Source organism: Ailuropoda melanoleuca, chromosome 13 (genome assembly GCF_002007445.2).
Source record: "Ailuropoda melanoleuca isolate Jingjing chromosome 13, ASM200744v2, whole genome shotgun sequence".
NCBI classification, from domain to species: Eukaryota; Metazoa; Chordata; class Mammalia; order Carnivora; family Ursidae; genus Ailuropoda; species Ailuropoda melanoleuca.
This window is the reverse complement of record NC_048230.1, coordinates 71,509,272-71,536,010: the sequence shown is the minus strand read 5'-3', so window position 1 is coordinate 71,536,010 and position 26,739 is coordinate 71,509,272. Positions and strand designations below refer to the sequence as shown.

Below are 26,739 nucleotides of genomic sequence, written 5' to 3'. Positions count from 1 at the left end.
CTCAGTTAGGGGGACATGTGACTCTTGATCTCAGAGTTGTGAGTTCAAACCCCACATTGGGTGTAGAGATTACTTAAAAATAAAATCTTTAAGGACACCTGGGTGGCTCAGTCGGTAAAGCATCTGACTCCTGATTTTGGCTCAGGTCATGATCTCAGGGATTAAGATATTCTCTCTCTCTCTCTCTCTCTCTCCCCCTCTGTTCCTTTCCCCTGCTCATGCTCTCTCTCTCTTAAATAAATAAATAAATCTTAAAAACATAAAATAAAAATAAAATCTTTTTTTAAAAAGCTAACAGAGTTTATGAGAGTGGTAAATATTTTGAAGTTCATCTATGTTTTGTTTTCCTACAATCTGTTCTAACCATTCTCCTCAAGTAATAAAAATTGGAAAATTTTAAAGAAGTTTTGGGAGGCATTTTAGTGCTAAAAATCTTGTTTTGGAAGACTAGCTAAGCACATATGGAAATGCTCATGATACATTGGCAAGTAAAAAACAAAACAAAACAAAGACCAAAAAAAACAGGACACCAAAAAGTATGTGCAGTTTTATTCCTTCTTATTTGCAAATCACATTTGACATATATTTTATTTGTGGGTATTTATGTGTAGTGAAAATGCTGATGATGTTTGCTTTCTTATCTGTGGTTCTGTTTTCCAAGTTCCCTCCAGTGAACATATATTACTTTTACAATTAGAAAAAAAAATGTTATTTTAAAAACACAAGTCAGGGTGAATCTGGAAGATAAAATCAAGTGTCAGGGGACCAGAGTGGAGTCCCAGCGCCACCATTTACTGGGTGTATGACCTGGACAACTCGCTTCACTAAAAGCATCAGCTGCCTTCTAGAAAAGGCGGGGATAATAGTACCATGACTATGAGAATTAAATGAGATGAAGTGTGTAAAGCAGTTGGTCCTCACTAATGACCAACTGACAGTATTGTTATCACTAGCTCAGCCATTCAGTGACTCTGGGGAATGAATGTTTGCGCTCTGGAGCAGTACTTCTGAATGCCAACACCCAGCAAAAATCCCTTCTCTAGCATTGTCCAGCCCCCTAGCTCACCTTGCATACATCCAGGACCAGGGAGCTCTCTTCCTCCCAAACCTTTCCCTTCATGATGGCCTGTCCATCGTCCACCATCCAAAATACCAATGTGTGGCTATCGTTCTGTCTCGGAAGAAGCCTTGACCTGAAGTCCAAAGATTTAAGTTCAAGTCTCAGCTCTGTGTCTCGGGACCTGTGTGGCTTTGGACAAGTCACTTTCCCTCTCTGAGCTTGGGAGCCTCATCTGTGAAGTACCTTGAGGAACCTTCCACCTAGAATTGCCTCATCTCCTAGGCCTGTTAGGCGTATCCATATGACCTAGGAGATGAGTTGTAGGCTTAGACGATGGTCTGTTAGGGTACGGGGTGGGAAACAGCCCTGCACATGTGAGGTGTGAGCTTCAAAAAAACTGTCCAGACTGTTGGGTCTTGGTTCAGCCCCCAGAAGGGTGATGGCTGCCTCCAGCATGACGCTCTGAGAGCAACATGGCATTGCTTTTGGAGTATTCCTGCCAAAAATGCATGACTGAATACATTCAGTCATGAGGAAACATGAGACAAACCCAAACTGAGGGCAGGTCCACAAAATAACTGGCCTGGGCTCCTCAAAGATGTCAATGTCACGACCACGGAAGGACTGCTCCAGGTTAAAGGAGATCAAAGGAACTTGACAGCTGAGTGTACCGTGATCCCGAGGTTTTGTTTTACTAGAAAGGACTTATTTGAAAGAGCTGGTAAAAGCTGAACAAGATCTGAAGATTAGACAATAGAATTTTGTCATGTGAACGTCCTGAGTTTTATCATTACACTGTGGTTTTATAAGAAAATGGCTTTGTTTTTAGGAAAAAACCACGGAAGTATTTAGGCATAAAGGGGTTCATGTCTGATATGCAGATAAATACACACACATATATTTATATTTTTTATAGACACACACACATAGAAGAAATGATGAGGGAGAAGTGGTAAAACGTTAACATGTGGGAAAACTGGGTGAAGGATCTGTGGGAATTCTTTGCATTGTTCTTGCAGATTTTCTGAAGTCTGAAATGTGTGAAGAAGGCGGCCAGCGGCGCGCCCCTCGCTCAGAGACAGCTTTACCGAGCGCTTACAAAGCCCCCGAGGATCGAGGATCGCATCGGACCCCGCGGCCCCCCGCATTCAGAACCAGCGCCCCCATTTCACAGAGGAGGGTTCTGACATCGGACGCAGGCAGTGACTTGCCCTGTGGCCTGGACGTGGCCGAGCTGGCGTATGAACTTGAATCTGACTCCTCACTCCTCGAACTCATCACCGTCTTCACTGCAACAAGGTCGCGGACTCCCTCGCACGGTGTCTGGGGCGGAGCGAGAAAACAGCTTCTTCGCTCTTTGTAGAACAACGCGGAGGGCAGGCGTCAGAGGGCAGGGCTAAATTTAGTTCCCTCCAGTTTAAAACTTGGTCTAATTCAACAACTTAAATATTCTCTTGAGGTTTCTTGAATTCGGAGAGACTCAGTCTCTTTGGTATAATTGCTCAGGCTTCCCGATTCCTTCTCTCCTCCCCGGCTCCTCCCCAATAGGACGGCTGTGCTAGGAGGGAGGAATTCAATGGTCAGCTGCCGGCTGACAGTGCCTGCCCCTTTCTGGGCTCTGCCCCAGGACAAGGCGGGTCAACAGTAGGGGTCTTCCCCCCTCCCTTCCCCCACCCCCAGGCCCGTCTACTATCCAGGCAAATACCTTCTTCCCAGCCTCCCTGACACCAGGAGCAGCCGCAGCCATGTGACACAGCTCTGGCCCGTGAGAAGGAGGCAGAAGTCTGCGGAGGGGTTTTCCAGGGACAATGTTTGCTTTCCTGGTAAAAGTGAAAATCTAGCTCAATCCAACCCTCCCCCTGCTTCCTGCTTTAAACAATGACATGGTGCCTGAAGTTTTGGTAGCCATATGGGACCCAACAGGATCCCAAGATGTTCGCCCTGATGTGGTTGCCGCCTAACCCCAGATAATCCCCTGCAAATTGAGTTACCTTTTTTTCCAGCCAGATGTAGTCCTGATGCTGGCTAATTGGAATGTCAGTCTGTCGGCCTACCTCCCTGACTCTGCTCACCTTTTCTCCCTGCCTTCCCTTGCCCACAGTTCCCTGAGCCTGGCCGAGGCCCACTTCTCCTCTCTCTGCTTTCCCTGTGTACATGAAAACTGCTTTCATGAAATCCTGTGGTCATTTCCACCTGGGCAGGCCCTTGCAATGCTAAAATAGGAGAAAAAGGAACCTAGAGAAATCCTGCCACTCTCGAGGGCCTGCCTTTCAAAATGCCAAAGTATATTACCTCTACCATTATTAATCCTCACTATAATTAACTCATCATTATTATTAACTCATATTGTTATGATTAACTCTAACCTCCTTTTTGCATCCTTTCTATAAAGTCCAAATCTCCTAATATTATAATTTATCCCCGTTTTATGGATTAGAAGACCCAGGATGCTTACAGAGATCGAGTAATTTTTCTGGAGTTGGAGAGAGCAGATGGGATATTATAGGCAGGCTGGAGCCATTTACTGAGGTCATTAATACCCACTCGGCCCGGGCACCTCGCCTCCCTACACCAGCCATCTTTCCATCCCTCCCATACCAGGACCTGGTCCACCCCCACGCCCCCACCTGGGGCTGAGCAAACAACAAGAGGAGATAGGTGGCAGCAGGTGTTTATTGGAGAGCAGGCGTGCCAGGCCCAGGACCCGCTACACATATTCAGGCTTAGAGGCCAGAGGTCTGGTTCCATAGGCGAGGCAGCACAGGGAGGCGTCTGGGCACATGTGCATGTAGGTCTCTTGCCTCGTACAGTAAGTCCGGCAGGCCCCCTGGCCCTTCCAGCACCGCTTAAATTCACTTCTCCCTATGCAGAGGAAGACCACAGGTCACAGAGCAGCCCATGGGTTGCAGGTTAGACTGCTGTTCACAGCTCTGACCGTACATCAAGGCATAGGCCACAGGTCACAGATAAAACCACTGACCCCAAGTTAGGCCACAGGACCCACATCAGATCCCAAGTCTGGTCTTTTGTTAGCTCTCTGGTCATTGGTTGGATGACTGGTCATACAACAGCCCACAGGTGATAACTTAGGCCACAGGGCATGAACTCTGACCACAGGTCAAGGGATTAGACTAGATGGAACAGACTAGACCCCTAGTCACAGGTGAGACATCTAGTTACAAATGAGCCCACAGATTTCAGTCCAGGTTAGCCCACAGGTCACAGGTTAGACCACTGGTTATAAGTTAAAAATTAATTTCCTTTTTTTGATTTTTTAAAAATTTACTTAGAGAGCAAGTGAGGGGAGGGGCAGAGAGAGACGGAGAGAGACTCTCAAGCAGACTCCACACTGAGCTTGCAGCCCAACATGGGGCTCGATGTTACAACCCAGAGATCACGACCTGAGCCAGAATCAAGAGTTAGATGCTTAACCGACTGAGACACCCAGGCGCCCCTAGAAACTAATTTCTTGTCCAGGTTAGCTCACTCCCTGCTCAGGTACACTCTAGGCACTTTTCATCACAACACTGTACAATCATAGTTGGTCTTATTATGATCCCCATAATACAAGATAAGGAAACTGAGGCACGGAAAGGTTAACAAGCTTGCCCAAGATTACAGAGTCATTAAGAAGCATAACCAGGATTCAAACCCAGGTAATTGGGCTCTAAAGTCCTCACTCATAACCATGTCATAAATTGCATGGCACCCATAGGGACCTGTTTGATGTTAGTGAGGAATTTCTAGCCAGGGGCCATGGAAAAGTAGGGCTTTGGAGGAATAGGTCCTGTACCCCCTCTAAGGGTCTTCGGTCACAGCATGAGGCATCTCCTCCATTCATTCATTCAACAAACACTGGACGTTGGGGATACCACAATGAACAAGATGGGCCAAGGTCCATGCCCTCAAGGAGCTTCCAGAAGGAAAGGCACTTAAAACCCTAGGAAATAAATACAATTAGTAGAGTTGTGGTAAGCACCCGGAAGGAAATCATCAGGATGTGGTGATGGCCAATTAGGGCAGGTGTGCAAATGTGAGGAGAGAGGCCACTCAGGCAGGCCTGTCTGCTACAGCATTCTTTCTAGACAGGTGACCCAGATAGGCAGAGAGCAGCTGGGGCTGAGTGGGAGGTTGAGGGGAAAGGCTTCCCTCCCTCTCCCTGGATTAAAAGAGATCCTGTGGGGACGCCAGGGTGACTCCATCAGTTGGGCATCCGACTCTTGATTTTTGGCTCAGGTCATGATCCCTGCATCGGGCTCCGGGCTCAGAGAGAAGTCTGCTTGGGGTTCTCTCTCTGCCTCTCCTTCTGCCCCCCATGCTGTCTTGCTCTCTCTCTAAAATAAATAAATAATTCCTTTAAAAAAAAGAGAGAGAGAGAGATCCCATGGAACCCTCACATGGACCAACCCATGGGTGTTATTCTGCCCTGTCAACCAGCCAACCTTCCATCCTGCCAAGGTAGAGAATCTTAGAATGAGACAAACTAGGCTCAAAATCTCTAATCTCTACACGGCAAAGGATCCACACTCGGAAGAAGGCAGCATGGTGTGAACCCAGCTCAGACCACCTTTGTCCAAATCCCAGCTCTGCCATTTCCCAGCTGAGTGAACTTGGCCTCAGATTCCTCATCTGTATAACTCCCTTTCAGGGGGCAGTTATGCGGGCTTTAAGCATTCTAGCACAGTGCCTGGCACATAGTAAATACTCAGTAAATGGAAAGTGAGATTATTGGAATGACAGCGTACAACGTGGAGCAACGAGGGCTCAGTCGTGGCCAAACCTCTCCTTTTATAGTTCGAGAAAGGAAGCGACTTATCCCACTTTTCCTAGCCAGGAAGTGGTGAGTTCTGGAACCAGAACCCAAGACCCTGACTCCCAGGTGAGGGCAGTTCCTAGGACTACTCCTAACACAACATCACATTTCGACCTTCCAATGACCCTGAGACCCAGAGTTGCTATTGTCTCCTACGTGATCTGTATCCCCACTGCCTTCATCTCTTCGACTTCATCTTCTCTCTTGGTGCACCCCCACCCCAGCCGTACTGGCCTCCCCACTGCTCCTCAGACACATCGGTCATCCTCCTGCCTCCTGGTGCTTGTGAAGATCTTCTTAGTATTCTCACTGTAGTCAGATCTCTGCTCAAACCGACCTTACACAAAATGGTTAAGATACCCTAGACCGACTTCACGATAGTTCACTAAAACAAGACTGGTTCAAGTCGACAATTGTTGAGATTGGGTGAAGGTACTTCGGGGTTTTTCATACTATTTTTTAATTTACATTTGGCATTTTCTTAAATTAAAAAGGTCTTCTTTAAAAACTTTCATCCTTCCATTATTCTCTATGCTTGCATAAATATACATTTTTCTACAATAAAATGTTTTTTTCAAAAAAACTCACCTTATTCCTTGTATTATTCTCTCTACTTTCATGTAAATTTCAAGTTGTTCAAAATAATAACTTCAAAAACAACTCACACAGGGCCTCTCCTGACCATCCCCATCAGCTCTCCCACCCACCCCCCACATGCACATACCACACCGACCCCTGGTCCTGCTTCTATTCTTCTAAGCACTTATCACCACCTGACATATTATGTGTTTATTTGGTTCTTTCTGTCCAAAACATCAGCACCATGAAAGCACGGGCCTGGTTTTCTTTCCCTGCTGGATCCCCAGCAGTGGTCATGGTGCCGGCCCACAGTAAATATTTTTCAAAAAATATGTGTTGAGTGAACCCCATTTTTAAGATTAAGAAACTGAGGAGCAGACTGATTTAGGAAGTTGCCCTAAGGGGCCCAGCAAGTCAGTTACCTGGAGGCAAGTGACCCAGGGCCAGGAGAGCCACAATGAGCAGAAGCAGCTGGGTCATGGCCACAGGGCTTCTGCGGAGGTCACTGGCGAGAACACCAGAGGAGCCAGGCATACTGAGCACTGCTGCCTGCGGCCCAGCCTTTATCAGGCTGCAGATCAAGGCTGGAGTGTGGGCAGCGGGAGACCTGAGTGGGAGGCTGAGGCTCTGTGATCTCAAGGATGTAGCTGGATCCCCCGCCAGCCATGTGGGGAGCTAGTCAACCGTACAGCCACTGAGCCACAGAGCTGGGACTGGAAGCTAAGTTGCCTCACTCCCAGACAATGTGCGACAGACCCCAGTCACAGCCTGTCTTGTGGGTAGGAAAGAGATGCCCAGAAGGCCAAACCACAGAAGGAGGCCAGGCGTGAGGGGGTTCAGCGTCTGTCCCGAGCGCTGCGGGGGCTAAGCTAATCTACAGGCTGCTGTGGGAGTTGGTCTGAGCTGGACACCTGGACCCCCTCAGCCATGACCATGAAACCCACCCACAGGTACAGCCTGGTCTGCAAGAGCCCACATACAAACCCACCCCAGTCCCTCAAGACCTCAAAGGAAGCACCCTGCTCAAAGACCCTGGATCCTGGCCCCTTGGATGGCCAAAATCTCTGGTTCCCTATAGCCAACTGCCCTACTCCACCAGGATCACAGTGTGTCTCTCCTCCAAGGGCCTAGGAAGATTTTTTTTTTTCTTAAGCCATGGGCAGTGATGGAAAGGGACAGTTGGCTGAGAGGCAGAATCCTGAATCGCAGACCCAGATAAGCGTCAGTGTGGTGCCGGGATTAAATGAGCTAATAATCCAGGCCAAGCGCTCAAATCAAACCAGCCACAGCCCAAACACCTAGTAAATATCCATCAGAGAGGGCACAGCCATTCTCCCGGCACAGGACGGCCCCCTGCATAAAGAGCACTTAACCAAGAATTTGGTGAATGAACGAATGGAATGCCAATATCAAATATTCAGAAGTCTTCGATGCAGACTTCCTAGGCTCCCTCCCAGGTGGAGCCACGTCCCCAAATTAATTCTCCATCCAGACCTGAGCTTCTCAAAGTGGGGTCCACGGACTCTGCAAGATCAAAGGGCATTTGTTTAAAATGCAGATTCCTGAAGCCCTCCCCCAGGACGGCTGAATCCGCCTCTCTTGGAGGGTGGCCCCCGGGAATCAACATTCAACCAGCTCCCCAGGTGGATTCTGCAAGGGCTGAAATTGGTGCGCCCCGTTGCCTGCGTGGATGCAGAGGGGATCCAGACCCAGGAATTCAGGAATCCCTTCTTTCCTCTCCCTCCGCCCCGACCCCGACACTGCCACCACCACCCCAGGCGAAGGCCTTGCGACAGTGGGTCAACTGAGCTCTGCGGAAAGTCTTTGGGCGGCCGAGGCCTCGGGGCGTGGACGGGGCGGGGTCGCGGCTCCTCCCCCGACCGGGGCGGCGGGGCGGGACTGGCCCGAGGGGCTGCGCGCCGAGGCTGTGGTGCAGCCTGGAGCACCCGGCAGCTGCGGCGGCCGCCGGGGACCCTGGACCCCTCCGCACGCGAGGTAAAGGCCCGCGCAGCCCACCGCCAACTTAGTGAAGTTGGAGCGGAGTTCGCCAGGCGCCTGCACGGGGGGATCTGCGGTGCAGGGAGGGGCGGGGGAGGCCTCGAACCCGCGTCCCGGGGTGAGGGTCCTCCGGCCTGGGGCCTGGTGGGTTGGATAGCCTCGGACGAGGAGCCCTCCCGGGATCGGGGGACTCACACCCAGGACCCGGGGCGGGGGAAAGCTCGGACTCAGACTCTGGGAATGGGACATGCGCCCCTGGGTCCTGTAGGTCCCTTCCCCGCCCCCCCGCCGGGACCCTGTCCTGTCACCAAAACGGGGCTCTCTGCTTCAAAACCCCCGCCCCTCAACAGCCGCTGGAGGCCGTCGCGCCAGCCTCTCCTGAATTTTTCACGTAGGGGGCGGGCCGGACACGCCGTTCCCAAGGCACCAGGGCGCTCGGGTTACAGCCGAGGGAACCCCCAGACTCCCCTCGGCCTTCGGAATACCAACCCACTCCGTCCTGCCTCTTCCTCAGCCCTCAGGAGATGGGGCAGCGGAAGTGAACCCCCCAGGGGCCCTCAACCCTCCAGCCCCCGATCTGAACCTTGGGGAAGAGAGCTGTGGGGAAAGGGGGGAACCTGGGAATTAGGCTCCTTTCAGAACGCGGGTCCCTTGTTCCAAATGGGAAGGGCACGTCTGTGTACGCCGGTGGGCGCGTGCTTGCATGGGCATGCCCCCTTGCTGCGGCCCCTCTGTCTGTCTCTGTCTGTGTGTCCTGGGGTATTGGGTCATCCTCGAGGCAGAGGAAGCGACCTGTGGGTGTGCACGCGTGTGCTCACAGCTTGCCTACTCACCCCTCCCAGCCTGACCCAGGTTTACTCTGGCCCCGACGCCAGGAAGCCCCCACCCCAAGGAGCTGAGGCGCCTCCTCCTGTCATTTGAACAAGAGAAGGCTTTGGAGGAAGTCCTCTCAGAAACTCATCTGGACCCTGCAGAAGGGGCTCACAGTGCCTGGCTCACTGCCCACCCTGGCTTCATGCTTACAGAAGGAAGGAAGGAGCAAAGCCCCTCCCCCCCAAGGATGACACTAAACACCCAGCAAGAAGCAAAGACCCCCCTGCGCCGGCGAGCCAGCACTCCACTGCCCCTGTCCCCCCAGGGCCACCAGCCTGGCCTCCTGTGTACAGCACCTTCAGCAAAATCCCAGCATCCCCGGCTGGGCCAGTCGGCCTCCCTCAATCCTCCCACTCGGCAACCTTCACCTGCCCCCAGTGGCTGGTCCTCTGAATCCAGTGACTCTGAAGGCTCCTGGGAGGCCCTCTACCGCGTGGTACTGCTGGGAGATCCTGGCGTAGGGAAGACCAGCCTGGCCAGCCTCTTTGCAGGGAAGCAAGAGCGGGACCTCCATGAACAGCTGGGAGGTAGGGACCCTGTGAGCTGGGCTGGGATGTGGCCAAAGGAGGGAAAGCCTTGTCATCAGGGGCACAAGGCTGCTAAGAAGAGTTGTGCAATTCACACACTGCTCAACTCTAAAGGGCATCATTCACATAGACTATGAAGTGAACGATGCCTCCCCCCGCCCCACCCAGAGTGGTGCAGGGCACAGCCCGCACAATGGTCTGCAGGATGGAGATGCCTTGAATAGTGAGAAGGTTGCCAATTTCTCATGGGTGAGAGGTGTATGATTAATTTCCATGTCATAAGGGAAGCAATTCTGAGTTCTATGAGTCTCAAATGGAAAAAAATGGTAGGCTCCCACCCCGCTCAGAAACTCCCAGCCCCACCTTCCCCTGACTCTCAGATATTCCTAGCTCCACAGACAACCATCCGTGGCCACCACGACCTGCAGCAAAAGTAAGATCCTGCCCCAAATGGAGATTCCCCAGGCTCCCTTATTCCCGAGAGATGCAGTGAGCCAAGAGGGTTGGTGGGCCCCAGGAGGAGGGGAGACAGGGACAGGACAGAGGAAATGAAGATGGGTCCCTACAGGACCAGCTGAGAGGACACAGCGTGAGTGCAGAGGGAGGTTGTTTAAAAGCAAAGAGAAAATGGGGACACTCTGGCCAGGCCCCTTCTCTAGCCTTGACCCCTCTGAGTATGAGAACCCTAGATGAGACATGTACATATGTGCACCTGTAGGTGTGACAGGTGGGGGGACTGAGGCCCAAAGAGGGTAATATGACCTGCCCAAAGCATACAGTAAGTCAGGGCCAAAGCGGGACTGGGAGAATTCCCAGCCCAGCTTTAACCCCACGATCCCACACTCATCGATCAACCAAACTAGCAAAAGCTTTCTCAGCACCTACTATGTGCCAGATATGATGCTGGCAGCTGGGGAGACATGGGCTCCTCATGGAGCTCTTGACCTATCAGGAGAGACAGACATCAAACAAGTGTGGTGAGCACTTCCAGCACAAGTGGAGGGAGTGCTGTGACCAGAAAGGAGACTAGGGGGGCCATGCCCTCTCCATGCCTGCCCTCCTTGCCTGAGATCTGACTCTTTCCTTGGTTGCAGAAGATGTGTACGAGAGGACCCTCACGGTGGATGGCGAGGATACCACGCTGGTGGTCATGGACACCTGGGAGGCTGAGAAACGGGTATGGCACAGCAAGCAGGACCTGGGGGAAGGGGTGCTGAGCCTAGTACCAGACCCCTGTCCCCTCCTAGTACATGACACAGCAGGGACATGGCAGAGGCCATCCTCAGCAGCCCCTAAAACCCACAGCTCCAGAAGCCTTTGTAAGCGAAGGCAGAAGAACTTCATGACCCCGAGTCCTTTTCCCACTCCACTGATCCCCTCTGAAGCCACCCCAGGGCGTGCTTCTCCCCCTGTAAACTTCCACCTTGTCCTCAGCACCCTCATCCCACTGCCCGCTCCCCATGCACACTGTGCAGAGGAAGGAACACTGCATTTAGCACCAGAATGCCTGAGGGTAAACGCCCCTTTCTCTTCTTTACCAGTTGCATGGCTTTGTGCCCTGAGCTGACCTCAGTTTTCTCACCTGATAAATGGGTTATTCATTCCTGCCTTCCTTACCAGCTGGTTTTTAAAGTTCTTACACAATTTCACAGCGGTGAGTACAGTTTGGAGCATGAAACGATGCTGGACAGAGGTGAAGAAATGTAAATAACGATCACTCTCATTCCTCATAACTTGGTAGCTAGTAAAGAAGGAAACCAAAGGATGTCCCTCCCTACCCCGTTCTGGAGCAGGAAAAAAGCAGCAGACAGGAATATGCTTTTCTTACCTTGTTTGAGTTTTATTTTTTCTTGCTATACAGATAATACATGCCCATTGTAGAACTTTGAAGAAATACAACCAAGCAGAAAGAAGGATGTAAAAATCACCTGGGAGCCTATCTCAAGAAGGGGTAGGCCCCGCCCCTAACTTGCAGGGAGGCCCCGCCCACAGGGTGGGGCTTAGGAGGGCACCGTCGGGTGATTGGCAAGAATGGCTAACAGCCCCAGTGATAGGATGAAAGGATAGGGATGAAGGAGCTAAGTGGCCAATTCCTTTCCGCAAGGATGAACCGCACCCAGCTCCAAATGAGCATGATGATGACGATGGCCTTCCTAGCAGCAGCTGGCATGTGCGGAGCACCCTCTTCCCAAGGGTCAGCCCCCGTGCTAAGCACCGGATATATATTATGACGTTCAGTCAAAACAAATATCCTAGGTGAGTATCCTGATTCCCATCCTACTGATGAGGAAATCGAAGCTCAGAGAGGTTCAGTAATGTGTCCAAAGTTCTCAGAGAGCAAGTGGGATTCAAACCCAGATCTATAAGCCCCCGAGCCTGTACTCTTATGCACTAGGACTGTCCCTCTCCAGCCCCACTGGGAACATCACCTTCCGAGCCTTCAGCTGGGGTTTCACTCCTTCACTCATGCATTCACTAAGAAACACAGGCTGGGTATGTATCATGGGCCAGGACACTGAGGACCCAGCAGTGAGTAAGACAGACATGTCCCTTAGCCTCATGAAGCTCACAGGTTGGGGGAGGAGGGAGCACTTTTTGAATGTAGTTGAAAGTCCTGTGGGACAGAGTCTAGTGAATTAAGAAAAGTGATCAGCCTGGGTGTCCCATTTGGGAGACCAGGAAGAAGAGCACTGGAACTGGAATTCTGTGCCCAGCTGGCTGTATGGCCTTGAGAATGTTTTCTCTTCTCCTTTGGCCCTTGGTTTTCCTACAAGTAAAATGGGGAGACTGAACCAGTTTCGCTGGCTAGTGATGATGGAGGCAATTTCCACGGAGGGTCCATACAGTAGCAGCATCCCTGGAATAAACATCCATCCTTTCAATAGATGTCAGAGAGGCAGGATCTGCCAGAATTGGGTGGCCCTTTGGCTCCTGCCATAGCGCCCTAGCTGGCCTGACCATCAGGGTCACCTAGAGAGTATAAAAAGTCAAATATCTGGGGCACCTGGGTGGCTCAGTTGGTTAGGCACCAGACTCTTAATTTTGGCTCAGATCATGATCTCATGGGTCGTGAGATGGAACCCCGCATAGGGCTCCACGCTCAGCGGGGAGTCTGCTGGAGATTCTTTCTCTCTCTCTCCCTCTGCCCCTCCCCCTACTTGCATGCTCTCCCTTTCTCTCTCTCTCTTCCAAATAAATAAATAAATCTTTTAAAAAATTAAATTCTCAGGTCTCACCCCAGACCTAATGAATGAGAACCTACAAAAATGGAGTCCTGTAACCTATATCTCTAATCACACCCCCAAGGGGTCTTACCCACCAATCCATGTTCCAACTGGTTTCTGTGATCCTAACACATAGCAATTCCTTCATAAACATTTGTGCAATAAATGACTGAATGCTCAAGCCCCACACTTTCATTCTACAGATGGGGAAACTGAGACCCGGAGGGAGGAAGGAACCTGTCCATGGTAAGGTCAAGAACTCACATCCATCTGACTCAGCCCATGGTTATTTGGATCAGTATGGCTGTTGAGAACTTAATTCCTTTGACAGTGTGTTGACCATGGATCTGAGGCCTTCCTATTCATCTGTCTTATTGGGCTATCAGAAAATTCTTCTGGCTTCTTCCCCCCTCAAAACCAATGCCTCCACCACACTCAGTATTTCCTACCCCTGGCCTTCTCTCCTCTCCTGTTTATCCTCTCAAACCCCACTCGCCAGTCCATTCTTAAGCCCTCCCGACACTCTGCCAGGTTGAGTTCTTCTGACCTCCTCCCCTCTTCCCCCATGGCTCCTCCAGCCACTTGCTCCTGCCTCTTCATGGTACTTATCACAGGGCATCAGAACTCTCGACTTTCACAGCGTCCCTCCCAGACCATGAGCTTTTGGAAGATAGGAACAGTGTCTTACTAAACACTTATAAAGTTGTTACCCAGATGGTCCAGTCTCAGAGCGTTGTCCCTGACAAGAGATCGCCACCCGAAATGGCATATCAGAATTTCTCCAGTCCTTCCCTTCCTTGTCAAACAACTTGCAAGGACTCTGCTTCTTAAAATGCCCCTGCCTCTCCCACCCATTCCCTTACACTCCACAGTTGCTCCTTTTTACTTCTCTCTTCACCACAGGCCTGGAAAATGCCTCCCCTTGAAGTCAGCCTCCCTTCTCACTTCTCTCCCTTCCTTTCGTCTCTCTTTTTTGAAAGGTTTCTTTTTGTTTTTTTGTTTGTTTGTCTACTTATTTAGAGACATAGTGCATGGGGGAGGGGCAGAGGGGAAGGGAGAGAGTGAATCTCAAGCAGACTCCACCCTGAGCGTGGAGCCTAATGCCGGGCTTGATCCCATAACCCTGAGACCATGACCTGAGCCAAAACCCACAGTCAGATGCTTAACCAACCGAGCCACCCAGAAGCCCCCCTTTTGTCTCTTAATTGGACTGCAGAAGGCCACAAGGACTCTCTAGCAAGACTGACTGATCAGAAACCAGACAAAGAGCTGAACCCTCCTTAGCAGGAAGGGGAACCAAAGAAATCTTTTGTCTCCAGTGCCCGGCCTACGGAAGCAATCGACGAATGAGAAAACGTAGTGAGGTGTTATTAGCCCAGTTTTCCACGCAGAGAAACTAAGGCTCAGAGAGGATTGGTGGTTTACCCAAGGCAACACAGAGAATAATGGCAGAATTTGTCCCCCAAACCTGTCCAAAGTGTAAGCCTCAGCCCCAGCACTCCCAATCAGACCATCCCAGCCCCAGCTTTCTCAGCCAGGACCCTCCGGTTGAGAGGTCGGTACCCTTGCAGAATGGGCCTGGGGCCACTCTGTTGCAGGATGAAGGCTGGAGCCAGGATTCGTGCCTGCAGGCGGGCAGTGCCTATGTCATTGTGTACTCCATCGCGGACAGAGGCAGCTTCGAGAGTGCCTCTGAGCTCCGCATTCAGCTGCGGCGCACGCATCAGGCGGACCATGTGCCCATCATCCTGGTGGGCAACAAGGCTGACCTGGCACGCTGCCGGGAAGTCTCCGTGGAAGGTGAGCCCTCTACTCCACCCTCCTCCAGCTTCCTCTCAGCCTGCTATCACTGCTCCTCCTCCAGTGCTCTCCATCTCAGGGACTGTCACCCCACCCCCGCCCCCATCGCACATGTACACGCCTAAGCTTGAAAGCTAGGAACCATTCTTGCTTCCTCTCCCACTCCCCCAATCCCACTCCCCGCAAACCAGTCCCCAAGTCCTGTCAGGTCCACCTCCCTTAACCCCATGTTCCCTTTCCACTATACCCACAACCTCTGCCCCGTCCTGGCATCTCCACCTTAACCTGGGCCAGTGCCTGTACTTCTCTCTCCCCATTGAACCAGTTCTCCTTGCCAGCTGTCAGAGTTTTCCAAAACCAGATCTGACCTTGTCACTACTTTGCTTAAAAATTCCCGTATGGCTCTCCCATGCCTTCAGTCAGAGACACTTTATCCACTGGGCATGATAGGCCCACAAGCTTTCCAAGGGCATACATCTGGGATCTGAAACAATTATTAGCTCCAAAACACGGTGAAAAAATTGCAAATTAAAATTTCACAAAGCTTTAATCATCTACAAACACAATATTGTGGCAGCTGACAACTGCAAACCAAAATGTTTAGTTATATATAATTTGCATGTAAAGTGGGATAGAGAAAACTTCAATATGTTTGGTAATATCGTGTGGGACCCGTAAAGATCTCAAAATGGCCCTTCTCACAGGGCAAAAGCTAAAAATTATGGAAACTGAGAGCCAGAGAGGGTGAGCCAGTTCCACGGGGTCACCAGCCACCAAAGACAGGAACCCAGGCCCCTTTCTCCCAGCCCAAGTGGCTTCCTGAAGATGGAAGACCATGTGCTTCGTGAGCAGACAGCCCCAAACTCCCCAACATAATCCCCAGGAGATTTTGTTAAAATGCTGCTTCACAGGCCTCGTCCCAAACCTACCCAATCAGATTCTTTATTGGTGGGCTCAGGAATCCGCGTTTTAACAAGCCCCCCCAGATAGCCCTGATGCACAGCTCAGACCCCTTACTTGGCATTCAAGCCCCTTTCCAGCCTCTCTGTCTTCCCAGCCTCGTTCTGCTACCAGTATCAGCCCCTAGCCTGTGAACCAACTCCTCAGGGCCGGGTCTCATTTACCGCGGAGTCCCCTGGCGCCCGGCACAACGTAGGGCCAAAGGAAAAAGTGCTTAGCTTGAGACTCAACACACCTCTTCCCACCTTTATGTCCCCCCCAACCCGGCCCGCCTGACCCCGCCCCTCAGAGGGCCGCGCCTGCGCGGTGGTGTTCGACTGCAAGTTCATCGAGACGTCTGCCACGCTGCAGCACAACGTGGCCGAGCTCTTCGAGGGCGTGGTGCGCCAACTGCGCTTGCGCCGCCGGGACAGCGCGGCCCGGGAGCTGTCCGCGCCGCGAAGGCGGGCGAGCCTCGGCCAGCGGGCTCGTCGCCTCCTGGCCCGCCTGACGCCCCGCAGCACCCGCCGTCGGGCACTCAAGGCCCGCTCCAAGTCTTGCCACAACCTGGCCGTGCTCTGAAGCCGCCCACGCCCTGGGGCTGGCGGAACCCTGGGCTGCATTTGAGCTCCACCGATGCCACCGAGGGGCCACGACGTAGTTGCCTGGAGTCAGCACCGCGGGCTGCGCCTGCCTGCTGCCCCGAGGGCCGGAGCATCTCCCGGAGCCGCAGCTTCAGGGACCACTCCGCCCCGGGAAGCAGTGGACAGACTATGGGGCCGAAGCCTCACCCTGGACACAGAGTAGGGTGTGTGTGTGTGTGTGTGTGTGGTTTGTTGTTGTTTTTTACGCAGTGCAAGCCTTTTTGTAAAAATCTTCCTTGTCCCTGGGCTCTGGCCAACTCCCCACAATAAACCAGACCAGAAGGGTAACCAGTCTGAATGACCAGACCTCTTCTTTTGGGCTCTTCCAAGCATCTCCACCTCCCACTGTCCCATCTACACTGGCTGTAGACGGGGTTAGCCCGCTGACCTGGATCAAGGTCAGTCAATAAAATCACTGGACCAGTTGTGTGTTCAGGCCCTTCTCCCAAACACTGGGCATGGCCCCTGGCGCCGGTTTGAGGGAGACCCCGTGGTGCACAGACAACCACAATTCAGTGTGATGACCTCCTCTTTTCTCATAAACCCATTTTTTAGATTATAGATTCAGAAGATCTTATCTGGAAGGAGTCTCAGCATTCATCCTCACAATATAATAGCTCTCATTTGTTAGGAGCTGTGGTTTAAGCTGTCACAACTAGTAATTAATCTTTACAACCCCTGTGTACTAATTAGAAAAATAGACGCACAGGATGGTGAGGGTTCATACTCAAGATCATATAACTACTTTAAGTGAAGTTGTCAGGATTCCAACCCCGACTTGTCAGGCTACAGTCTGTGTCCTATCCACAATCTTCTTGGAGAATGTGACAAAAACTGTAGAGTCCCAGAGAAAGGGACTGTCAGACACAAGTTTGCTTACAATTTAAAGTGGAGGGGGATGCTTGCCCCCATGAAACTCAATCCACTAATCCCCAAGATGGACACCGATTTAATCCACCTCATTCATTTTTCTGAATGTGGACACTGAAGCCCATAGAGGGGAAGAGAGCATCCCAGGGTCACCCAGACAGTGAGGGTGAGGACCAGACCCCAGGGCCCAGCCTCCTCTGTCTGCGCAAGAAGGAGGAGGTAGTGAGGCATGCAGCCTGGCTGGGGCTGTGGGGCTAGGCCTGGGCCTTAGGGGTCAGGTCAGGAGTTTCCAGCTGAAGGGGAAAGGGGTGTCACTGCTTTGAGAGGAGAACAAGACGCAAATGGTTTGGACCATCATGTCCCTGAGGCCTGACACCCCTGCCCCCAACCAGCTGCCTGCCCACAGGCCTCGGCCACCAGGAACACAGTGGCAAGAAAGACCGGAGCTTGGACAGATAGGCCATATCCTGCGTCTTCAAGCCCCCAATCTTGCCAGCAGGGCACTGATGGCACTTATTTCCCCATCCTAACTCCAGCCTGGGGGAGGGAGGAGGGGGAGGGTCTTCCCCACCCCAAGTTGTCTCTGGCCTGCGGTTGTGGGGGAGGGGCTATAGTTGTGGAAAGTTGGCAGAGGCCGCCGGCAGCAGCCGGAGAGTGGAAAAAATGATATCAAACCCGGAAAAATGCAGGCCGGATGGAGGGCCTGAGTCCGCCCTGGGAGGTGAGAGGGAGGGAGAGAGGGGGCCCCACAGGCTGAGAAAGGAAGAGGAGCCAGGGAGAGAGCACAGGAGCTGGTTTTGAGAAAACTGCAGGTAATCGCTGTCATTCCTTCCTTTCTTCACCCACAAATATTATTGAGGGCCTACTAAGTGCAAGGCACAGAGCCAGGCTCTAGGGAGATAGAAGTGAACAGAGGCAGTAGGGTGCTGCTCCCCGGAGCCCCCCATCTGGTGGGGAAAGCAGACTAGAAAACAAGTGCGTAAAATGATTACAAACTGATAAGGGGCTGAAAATCAGGGTGGTCATGGAAGGCCCTGAGGATAATCCAACGCAATCCTCAAAATCCACAAATGGAGAAACTGAGAACCAGAGAGAAGGGGGGGGTGCTTACCCCAGGCTACTCAGAGTGTGGAAGAAGTCCTTGAGACCACGACTGGGGATGGAAGGGGAGGAAAGGAAGAAGGAAAGAGCACAGACCAGGGTCAAGGGGAAGGAAGAGTGTGCAGCCAGGACGGCAGGACTGCCAGTGGTTGAGGCAGGTCACAGGCCCTGAACCAGAGGGTCTGTGTTTAATCCTCCATCTCTCTGTTTCTTAGCTCCCCTATCTATAACATAGGCTCCTTGGCAATTCCCTCCCTCAGGGTTGTTGTGAGGATTAAATGTGACTTAAGATGTTGGGCGCCTGGGTGGCTCGGTTGGTTAGGTGTCTGCCTTCAGCTCCGGTCATAACCTCAGGGTCCTGGGATCTAACCCCAAGTTGGGCTCCCTGCTCAGCAAGGAGTCTGCTTCTCCCTCTCCCTCTCATCCTCCCCACCCCACTCCCCATGCTTGCTCGCTCTCTCTCTCTAATAAATAAAGTCTTAAAATATATATATAAATTTTTTTAAATGACTTAAGATGTGTAAAGTACTTCAAACAGTTCCTGTAGCTAGGCAGATTCAGTAAATGTTGGTTCCCACTAGCATATCTTAAGACCTTGGGGAAACCAGGCCTTGTTAAGGGTAGGATATTCTGAGACTGTGAAGACTTGCTTGGAAGTTTTTGCCCTGCTATGACACTGGAGGACTTTAGGAAACTCTCTTACCCCCTTAGGCCTCAGTTTTCCCACCTGTAAAATAAAGGGATTCAATGTGAACTTGTATCATATAATCATGGACTCACCCATTTACTGTCTATCTCCCCCACAGGAATAAAAGCCCCATGAGGGGAGGGCCCTCACTGCTGCTCTCTCCCCAGCACCTACAACAGTGCCTGGCTCATAATAGGTGATCAGAAAATATATGTTGAATGGATTGATGAACAGATCTGCAAAATGGCCCTTCCAATCCTGACTTCTCTGATTCTAGCAGTCTGTGAATAAGGCATAGCTGAGAAAGCACGTGACAAAACCACAATACTCCTCCCAGGAACATGGCCCATTATAGTTTAGAAAGTTCTTTCTCATCCATTAAAAAACAAAAACAAACAAACAAACAAAAAAGCCCACTAACTGTTTTAGCTTTTTCTATGTGCTAGGCCCCATGCTACATGCTTGGTACACATTTTCTCATCTAATTGTCACCACACCCATCTATTAAGAATAAATGCCTGTTAACTGATGTGCAGATTAACAGACTGAGGCTAAGAAAACCCAAAAAATTTGTCCTAGAAAGGGTCATCAGGATTTGCACTCAGGTCAGGTAGCAACTACTGTCTTCGTTGTACAGCTGGGGAAACAGGCCCAGAGAAAGGAGACGAATTGTCCAAAGGCATATAATAACAGCAAGCAATTACATCGCTCTCACTGTGTATTGGCTCCTGTTCTAAGTGTTCTTTGTATATTCAATCCTCAAAACTGGCCGCATTACCACCGTGTCAGTTTTCAGATGGAGAACTGTATACGGAAAGACTCTGTACCCCACCAAGGTTGCACAGCTGGCAAATAGCAGAGTCAGGATTCGAACCAGAGACGTCTAGTCCTGTGGTTTGTCAAGGGCTTGCCTACATTACACCGTCTGTCAGTACAGCAAGTCCGGAGCAGGCTGGTATAAAAGAGGAGGTGCCTTTGCCCAGCGCCCCACTGCCTGGACTGGGGGCAGGGCGGGAAACAAAAGCACGTTGAGAGTATCCTCAGCCGCCAGCTGGGACTTTCCACCTTGAAGCGAGAGTACTGTTATGGAAAAAATGATAAAGCTCTGGAAAGATGAATGTCTCCCGAGGGGCCCCCAGTCTCTTCAGAGTCCCTCCTCTCCTTGCAGAGGGAGAGGGCCACAAACTGTGTCGGCCTGATCCAGAGGAGATGAAGGCCACCTGGAACTCGACACACCCCAGCCAGGCTGCTTGAATACTGAGCGTCACTGGCCTGGATGGAAAGTTCCAGTTTCTCGGCCAAAGGGCACAAAGCTTCCCCTCGGGGGACCCCCCGCCTAGTAATCAGGTTCAGGCTGACACTGCTTGTCCTTGGATGGTGGGAAAACTCAAGCTCCCTTTATTTAGCAAACTTTGACAAGGGTGTGTGCTCTGAAGGAGGGTAAAGAGGGTAAAGGGCGTCACAGCCAGCTGCTTTATAAAGACTCAGAATCTCTCGGTTCTGCCGTGACCATGTGGCTGTAGGCAAATCAAAACAGACAGAGTGAAGGCGTTTGGGTAGAATCCTCTATGCGACTGTCTCTGTCTCAAGAATATTTTAATATTCTAGTTCAACAGCTTGAAAAAATATACAAGTTCAGTTTCAATTTCAGCAGTGTTCCCTTCTGTTCGGATCAGGGTTCAGTTAAAAATAATACTAATGATGGGATGGGAGCTCTGGGTTCAGCAATGTGTGCAATTTTCCCCAGTCGCATCTGGTTCAAGTTCAAGGCTAGGATAGGTCACTGTTCCAGTTATTATGCTGCCTAACGAACCACCCCAAAGCTTAGTGGCATAAAAAGGATCATTTTATTATGCTTCTAGATGTTGTGAGTCAGGAATTAGGGCAGGGCAGAGCGGGTACAGCTCCTCTCTGGGGCCTCAGCTGGGAAACTTGAAGATGGGAGTGACTGGAATCACCTCACAAGTCTGGAGGTTGATGCTGACAGGGAACTGGGATCTCACCTACACGTGGCCCCTTCAAGTGGCCAGGTGTCCTTACTTCCTGCTGTTACTGTAATAAATCACCACAAATGTAGAGGCTTAACACAGCACAAATCTGTCATCTTGCAGCTCTGTATAGTAGAAGTCCACTGGGGGTCTCACTGGACTAAAATCAAGGTGTCAGCAAGGCTGCATTCTTTTCTGGAAGCTCTAGAGGAGAATCTTGTTTCCTTGCCTTTCTTAGCTTCTAGAGGCCAACCACTTTCCTTGGCTCATGACCCTCCCTCCATCGTCAAAGCCAACAACTGTGAGGCCAAGCCCATCTCTTGCTTCCATCTCTCTGATTCTCCCTCGTCTGCCTCCCTCCCCACCCTTGTAATCACATTCAGCCCCCCCAGGATAATCCAGGATAACGTCCCCGGTTTAAAGTCAGCAGATTGGCAAACAATTCCATCTGCGACCTTACCAGGACAACTTCCCGATTTTAAAGTCAGCATGTTAGCAAACAATTCCATCTGTGACCTTAATTCCCTTTTGCCGTGTAACATAACATAGTCACAGGTTCCAGGTATTAAGACATGGATGTTTTGGGGAATTGGTTTTCTGCCTATCACAGCAGGATAGAATGGAGGGTGTGGCAAGGTGGTGGCTGGGTCTGCAGTCTCCCCCAACACACACATACACACTCAGTCTTGTTCTACTGAATAAATACAGAAAACCCTAAATGGAGAGCTTCCCTCCTAAGTGGGATGTTGGGGGCAGTAGAACGCTGTTCTAGAATCTGATCTTGCCTGCCTTCCTCAGGTTCATGCTTCTTTCCAGAGGCACCAGCTTCTTCCGACCTCCACTGGGCAAATCTCCATCCACCTTTCAGAAAATCTTACTCCTTAGCCACAGATGGAGATCTTGCTTCAGAATTACCCCTCTTCCCTAGCAGTGCATCCTCAGAAGTCTGGGTTGAGATCCCAAGTGATGCAGCAGGGCAGTCAAGGGTACTTTTAGCTCTTCTGGTCTTACAGAACAGCCTAGAGAACAGCCCACTCCAAATCCAGCCTTCTTCAAAATCTGCCCACCTATGTGAATGAGGATAGATGCCATGTACATGGCCGGTTGCCTAGAAAGCAGTTGTTGAATTTTACATATGGGCACGTGCACGCATGCATTAATTCTAAACCCCAAATCCAGAGGTCACTAGCGCAAATGCTCACAGAATCAGATAGGTAATGGACATCAGTGAAATAGACTGGAAAAGCAGACATTAGGGAGCACCAAGGTCTGCGGCCCTCCAGAAGTACCTGCCTTGCATAAAGGGAGAGACAGATCGAAGCTGCCGATTACTGCTATTTGGAAATGAACCCAGCATTGCCTGATATTTCAGTTTTTTCCAAGAAAGCCAGCAAGCCAGATATTTATGTGAAAGTATCTCAATTCTTAAGTACTAATTGCTAATTTTAATTTTTAAAAACCCTGGACAGGATAAGCAATACACGTCCACCAACCAGATTCTGACCAGAGGCCCACAGTTTGTAATGTCTGGTCTAAACCCAAATAGTGATAGAGAAATGTATTCTCAGCCATTCCCCCCATCTGCAAGGTCAACCCTCAGATCGTGAAGCTAGTACTTAATTATAAGGAACAGCCTGTTCCCTTTGTTTAACTCCTCCCTCCTCCTTTTCAAGTGTGCCTCTTCAAGCCTCTTGGGATACCAAAGGTGCCCAATGCCAAGTAGTATATTTTTTAAATTGAACTTTGAGTAACAACAGCAACAAAAAAGCATCTTAATTGTAAGAATAAATCAAAACAACAGAAAATATATGGTAAAAAGTAAAGATGCATTTATCTGTTAAGCTGCCCTCTGCTACACATGACAGAAATCCTTATAAGGATATTTTCTAACAAGATGTCCAGAGGCCTTAAAAACACAGGACACTGGGTCTGCATCTCCATAGTTCTCTCGGCATATCCTTCATGGTTGCCATATGGCTGCAACAACTCCAAGCATCACATCTTCACACCAGTATCCCAAGCCAGAATGGAAGGGGAAAGTTCAGAAAGAGGGTTTCTTTTTATCAAAGGGGAAAGCATCCTCCCAGCAGTTTCCCTTCATATCTCACTGGCCAAACTGCATCTCATGACCACCGCTAGCTGTAGGGGGAGCTGAGAAAGCAACTATGTGGAAAGAGGTTGCCACAGCTGGCTTGGGCCAGTCACGATTCATCCCTTTGCTGCCCTAACAAGATGGTTTTTGTGAGCAAAGGAGAAGTGGGGAAGGTTTTTGGAGAGGCAACTTTAGGAATTGCCACAGAACTCCTTTCTCCCCCAGTTCCACTCCTCTCCCCCCGGGGGTTCCCATCATGAGCAGTTTGGGGTGTATCCTTGTTTTCAGCCCATATATGTATATATATAGTAGCAGACTTTTAGCCATTATTCTTTTCTTACACACTGTCAGTGCCACGATTTTGCTTGGTTGTTCTCTTTTTGAAGGGATCAAAAATAAATCCCAATTGCTCTAAACCAGAGATTGGTTTAAAGATGGACCTACAACCCAGCTATGGCCAATAAGACGTGAAGGAAGTTTCGCTACAAGGTTCTAGAAAAAAGTTTATTCTCTCTTAAAAAAGAGCTGGAGAATAAGCAAAGCTTTTCCTTCTACCAGTCACTGAGGTGTATGAAAGCAATGCCTGGAACTGTAGCCACATTTCCCAGTTGCAACAGGATCTAATCAGAAGCTGGCAAGCTAGAAAGATGGGAAGTACCCAAGTCCTTGATGATGAAGTCAAGTCACTGAATTAGCCATCACCGAATTCAGCTGGTCCACCTCTGGACTTATTGTTATGTAAGATAATATGTCTTCAGTGAAGAAGCAAATCATCTCGGGGATTTCTGTACCCAAATCAAAATCATCCCCTTAATCTACATACATAGGTTTGTTTGCTATTTTTCACATAAATGGAATCAGAGTTATATGTGTTGGCACTGAGTTGGTTTGCAAGGAATGAAACCCAAAATAGCAGTGATGGAAATAAGACAGAAGTATATTTCTCCTTCGTTGTAAAGGGAGTCCAGGGGCGGGGACCCCAAGGCTGGCATGGCAGGGACGTGACACCTTCTATCTTGTGGTTCCACCGTTCTCAGTACAGTACGCTGCCCAAGCTGTAACAGTCACATCCCCAGTCCAGCCAGCAGGAAGTGGGAGGGAGCAAAAAAAAAGCAAAAAAAAAGCGGGGGGGAGGCACAGCTTCTCAGAAAATACACGCATGACTTCTGATTACATCTCACTGGCCAGTGCTTTGTCATATCACCACATCTGATTGCAAAGGGGTCTAGGATAGTATCTTATCCTGAAGAGTCACAGCTCAAAATCAGGGAATCTTTGTCTAAAGAAAGGGAAAATGGGCACTGAGGGGCAACAAGCAATTTCTGCCATGATATGTATATATTAGATATAATTTGCTTTTTTCATTCACTCATCAACCTTTCTATCGATGCTAGTACATATAATTTACCTCGCAATTTTGAGGTTTATTTTGTTTTTCTTTTTCTAGCTTCTTTTTTTTAAAGATTTTATTTATTTATTTGACAGGCAGAGAAGAGAGCACAAGCAGGGGGAGCTGGAGAGGGAGAAGCAGGCTCCCAGCAGGGAGCCCGACATGGGGCTCAATCCCAGGACCCTAGGATCATGACCTGAGCCACAGGCCAACGGTTAACCGACTGAGCCACCCACGTGTCCACTTTTTCAAGCTTCTGAAGATAGGAAATTACATCATTTATTTGATAACTTTCTTCTTTTCTAATATGAGCATTTAAAGCTATCTTAGAAAAAAAACTATATAATTTATTTAAAGCTATAAATTTCCCTCTAGGCACTGCTCCAGATGCAGCCCAGAGATTTTGGTGTGTTGTGTTTCCACGATCATTCAGTTCAAAATATTTTCTAATTTCTTCTGTGATTTCTTCTTCCCATACGTTATTGAAAAGTATGCTGTTTAATTTCCAAATATTTAGGGCGGCTCTACATATCTTCTTGGTCATTGATTTCTAATTTAATGTGGCTGCAAATTTGAGACTTATTTTATAGTCCAGCATCTGGTCTTTCATGATCCATGTTCCATTGTACACTTGAAAATAACATTCATTCTGCCATTACTGGATGTAGTGTTCTAAAATGTCCATTAGGTCAGTGTAATTACCAATGCTGTTTAAGTATTCAATGTACTTAGTGATTTTATCCTTAATCTTTCATCAATTGCTGAGAAAGGCATGTTGAAATCTCTGATTATAATTGTGTTGTGTCTATTCTGGTTTGGTCAGTGTGTTTTGTTCTGTTTTCACCTCCTTCTTTTTCATAGGTATAAAATATTCCACAATATGAATGTATATATTCTACCCTTTGAAGGACATTATGTTACTGTAAATGTTGTGCCCTTACAAGCAGTGAGGCACTGAATATTTTTGGACGAAGAGGAAAAATTACCAAAGGCAAATTTGCTAGGTCAAAGAACAAGCACATTTTACGTTTTGTCAGATACTGCCAAATTGCCCTCCAAAAGGACTGCTTCTGTTTATATTCAGGCCAACAGTGCCCAATTCCCCACACCATGACCCATATTAGATATTACTAGTTTTTTCTCATTTGACATTTTCTTGGGCACAGGATGAGGGAAGGTTGGGAATGAAGATGCCTCATTGCTTACTTTGCTAATTGTAACAAAGTTAAACAATATTCGTCTCAAGGACTGAGCCCCATAGCTGCCCAAAACCCCAGCTGAAGCTTTGAAATGACAGCTTGCAAGGGCTGGATTATCAGCCAATGCCATTCTGCTATTCATTATCTTCCTGAAGCAGAGATGTGTTCTTTCTTTCTAGGTACCAGATCCTTGGCTAGAACAGGAAATCTGGAATCAGCCAGATCTGAGTTTGAATCCCTATGGCTCAGCCATTTGGTGTATGTGCCCTTGGACATGTTTCTTAGTTTCTCTGACCTTTTGGATCCTCAGCTTTACAAAGGGGATGACAAGCCCTTTGCATAGGTGTTGTACGGACTAGAAACTGGGCATGTAAAGCCCCTAACATGGCATCTGGCACCAAGTAAGCTCTGATAACAATTAATAAAAAATAGGTATTTGTTGAACACTTGCCATGTGCAGAGCGCGGAGCTAAACCCTTTCCTTGGCTTATTTCATTAATCCTCACAACAGTAAGAGACAACCCCATTTACAGATGGAGAAAACTGAGGCTCCAAGATGTTGAGTGTCTTGTCCAAAGTCGCACAGTTAGTAACCAGCTGAGCTAAGGATTAAATCAAGAAAGTCTGACTCCTGGGGTGCCTGGCTGGCTCCATTGGTAAAGCATGTGACTCTTGATCTCGGGGTTGTGGGTTCAAGCCCCATGTTGGGTGTAGAGATTACTTAAAAATAAAATCTTAAAAAAAAAAAAAAAAGTCCTGGGGCGCCTGGGTGGCACAGCGGTTAAGCGTCTACTTTCAGCTCAGGGCGTGATCCTGGCGTTATGGGATCGAGCCCCACATCAGGCTCCTCCGCTGTGAGCCTGCTTCTTCCTCTCCCACTCCCCCTGCTTGTGTTCCCTCTCTCGCTGGCTGTCTCTATCTCTGTCAAATAAATAAATAAAATCTTTAAAAAAA

General features: G+C 49.6%; 2 protein-coding genes across 3 annotated transcripts; one reads left to right on the top strand and one right to left on the bottom strand.

The window, feature by feature from the left end:
• Positions 1-3,767: 3,767 nt before the first annotated feature.
• On the bottom strand, positions 3,768-6,932 carry DEFB124 (defensin beta 124). Its single transcript, XM_019798639.1, has 2 exons — positions 6,875-6,932; positions 3,768-3,922 (listed from the first exon to the last, which is right to left on the bottom strand). The coding sequence occupies exons 1-2, from the start codon at positions 6,930-6,932 to the stop codon at positions 3,768-3,770; spliced, it is 213 nt and encodes a 70-aa protein (XP_019654198.1).
• Positions 6,933-8,350: 1,418 nt separating this feature from the next.
• On the top strand, positions 8,351-16,743 carry REM1 (RRAD and GEM like GTPase 1). 2 transcript variants are annotated; one of them, XM_034641194.1, is made up of 5 exons: positions 8,351-8,447; positions 9,293-9,850; positions 10,948-11,027; positions 14,673-14,874; positions 16,124-16,743. In XM_034641194.1, the coding sequence occupies exons 2-5, from the start codon at positions 9,466-9,468 to the stop codon at positions 16,393-16,395; spliced, it is 939 nt and encodes a 312-aa protein (XP_034497085.1). In that variant the 5' UTR covers positions 8,351-8,447; positions 9,293-9,465; the 3' UTR covers positions 16,396-16,743. The 2 variants fall into 2 exon arrangements, with proteins under 2 accessions (XP_034497085.1, XP_034497084.1); XM_034641193.1 differs by having other exon boundaries at positions 10,945-11,027.
• The last annotated feature ends 9,996 nt before the right edge of the window (positions 16,744-26,739 follow it).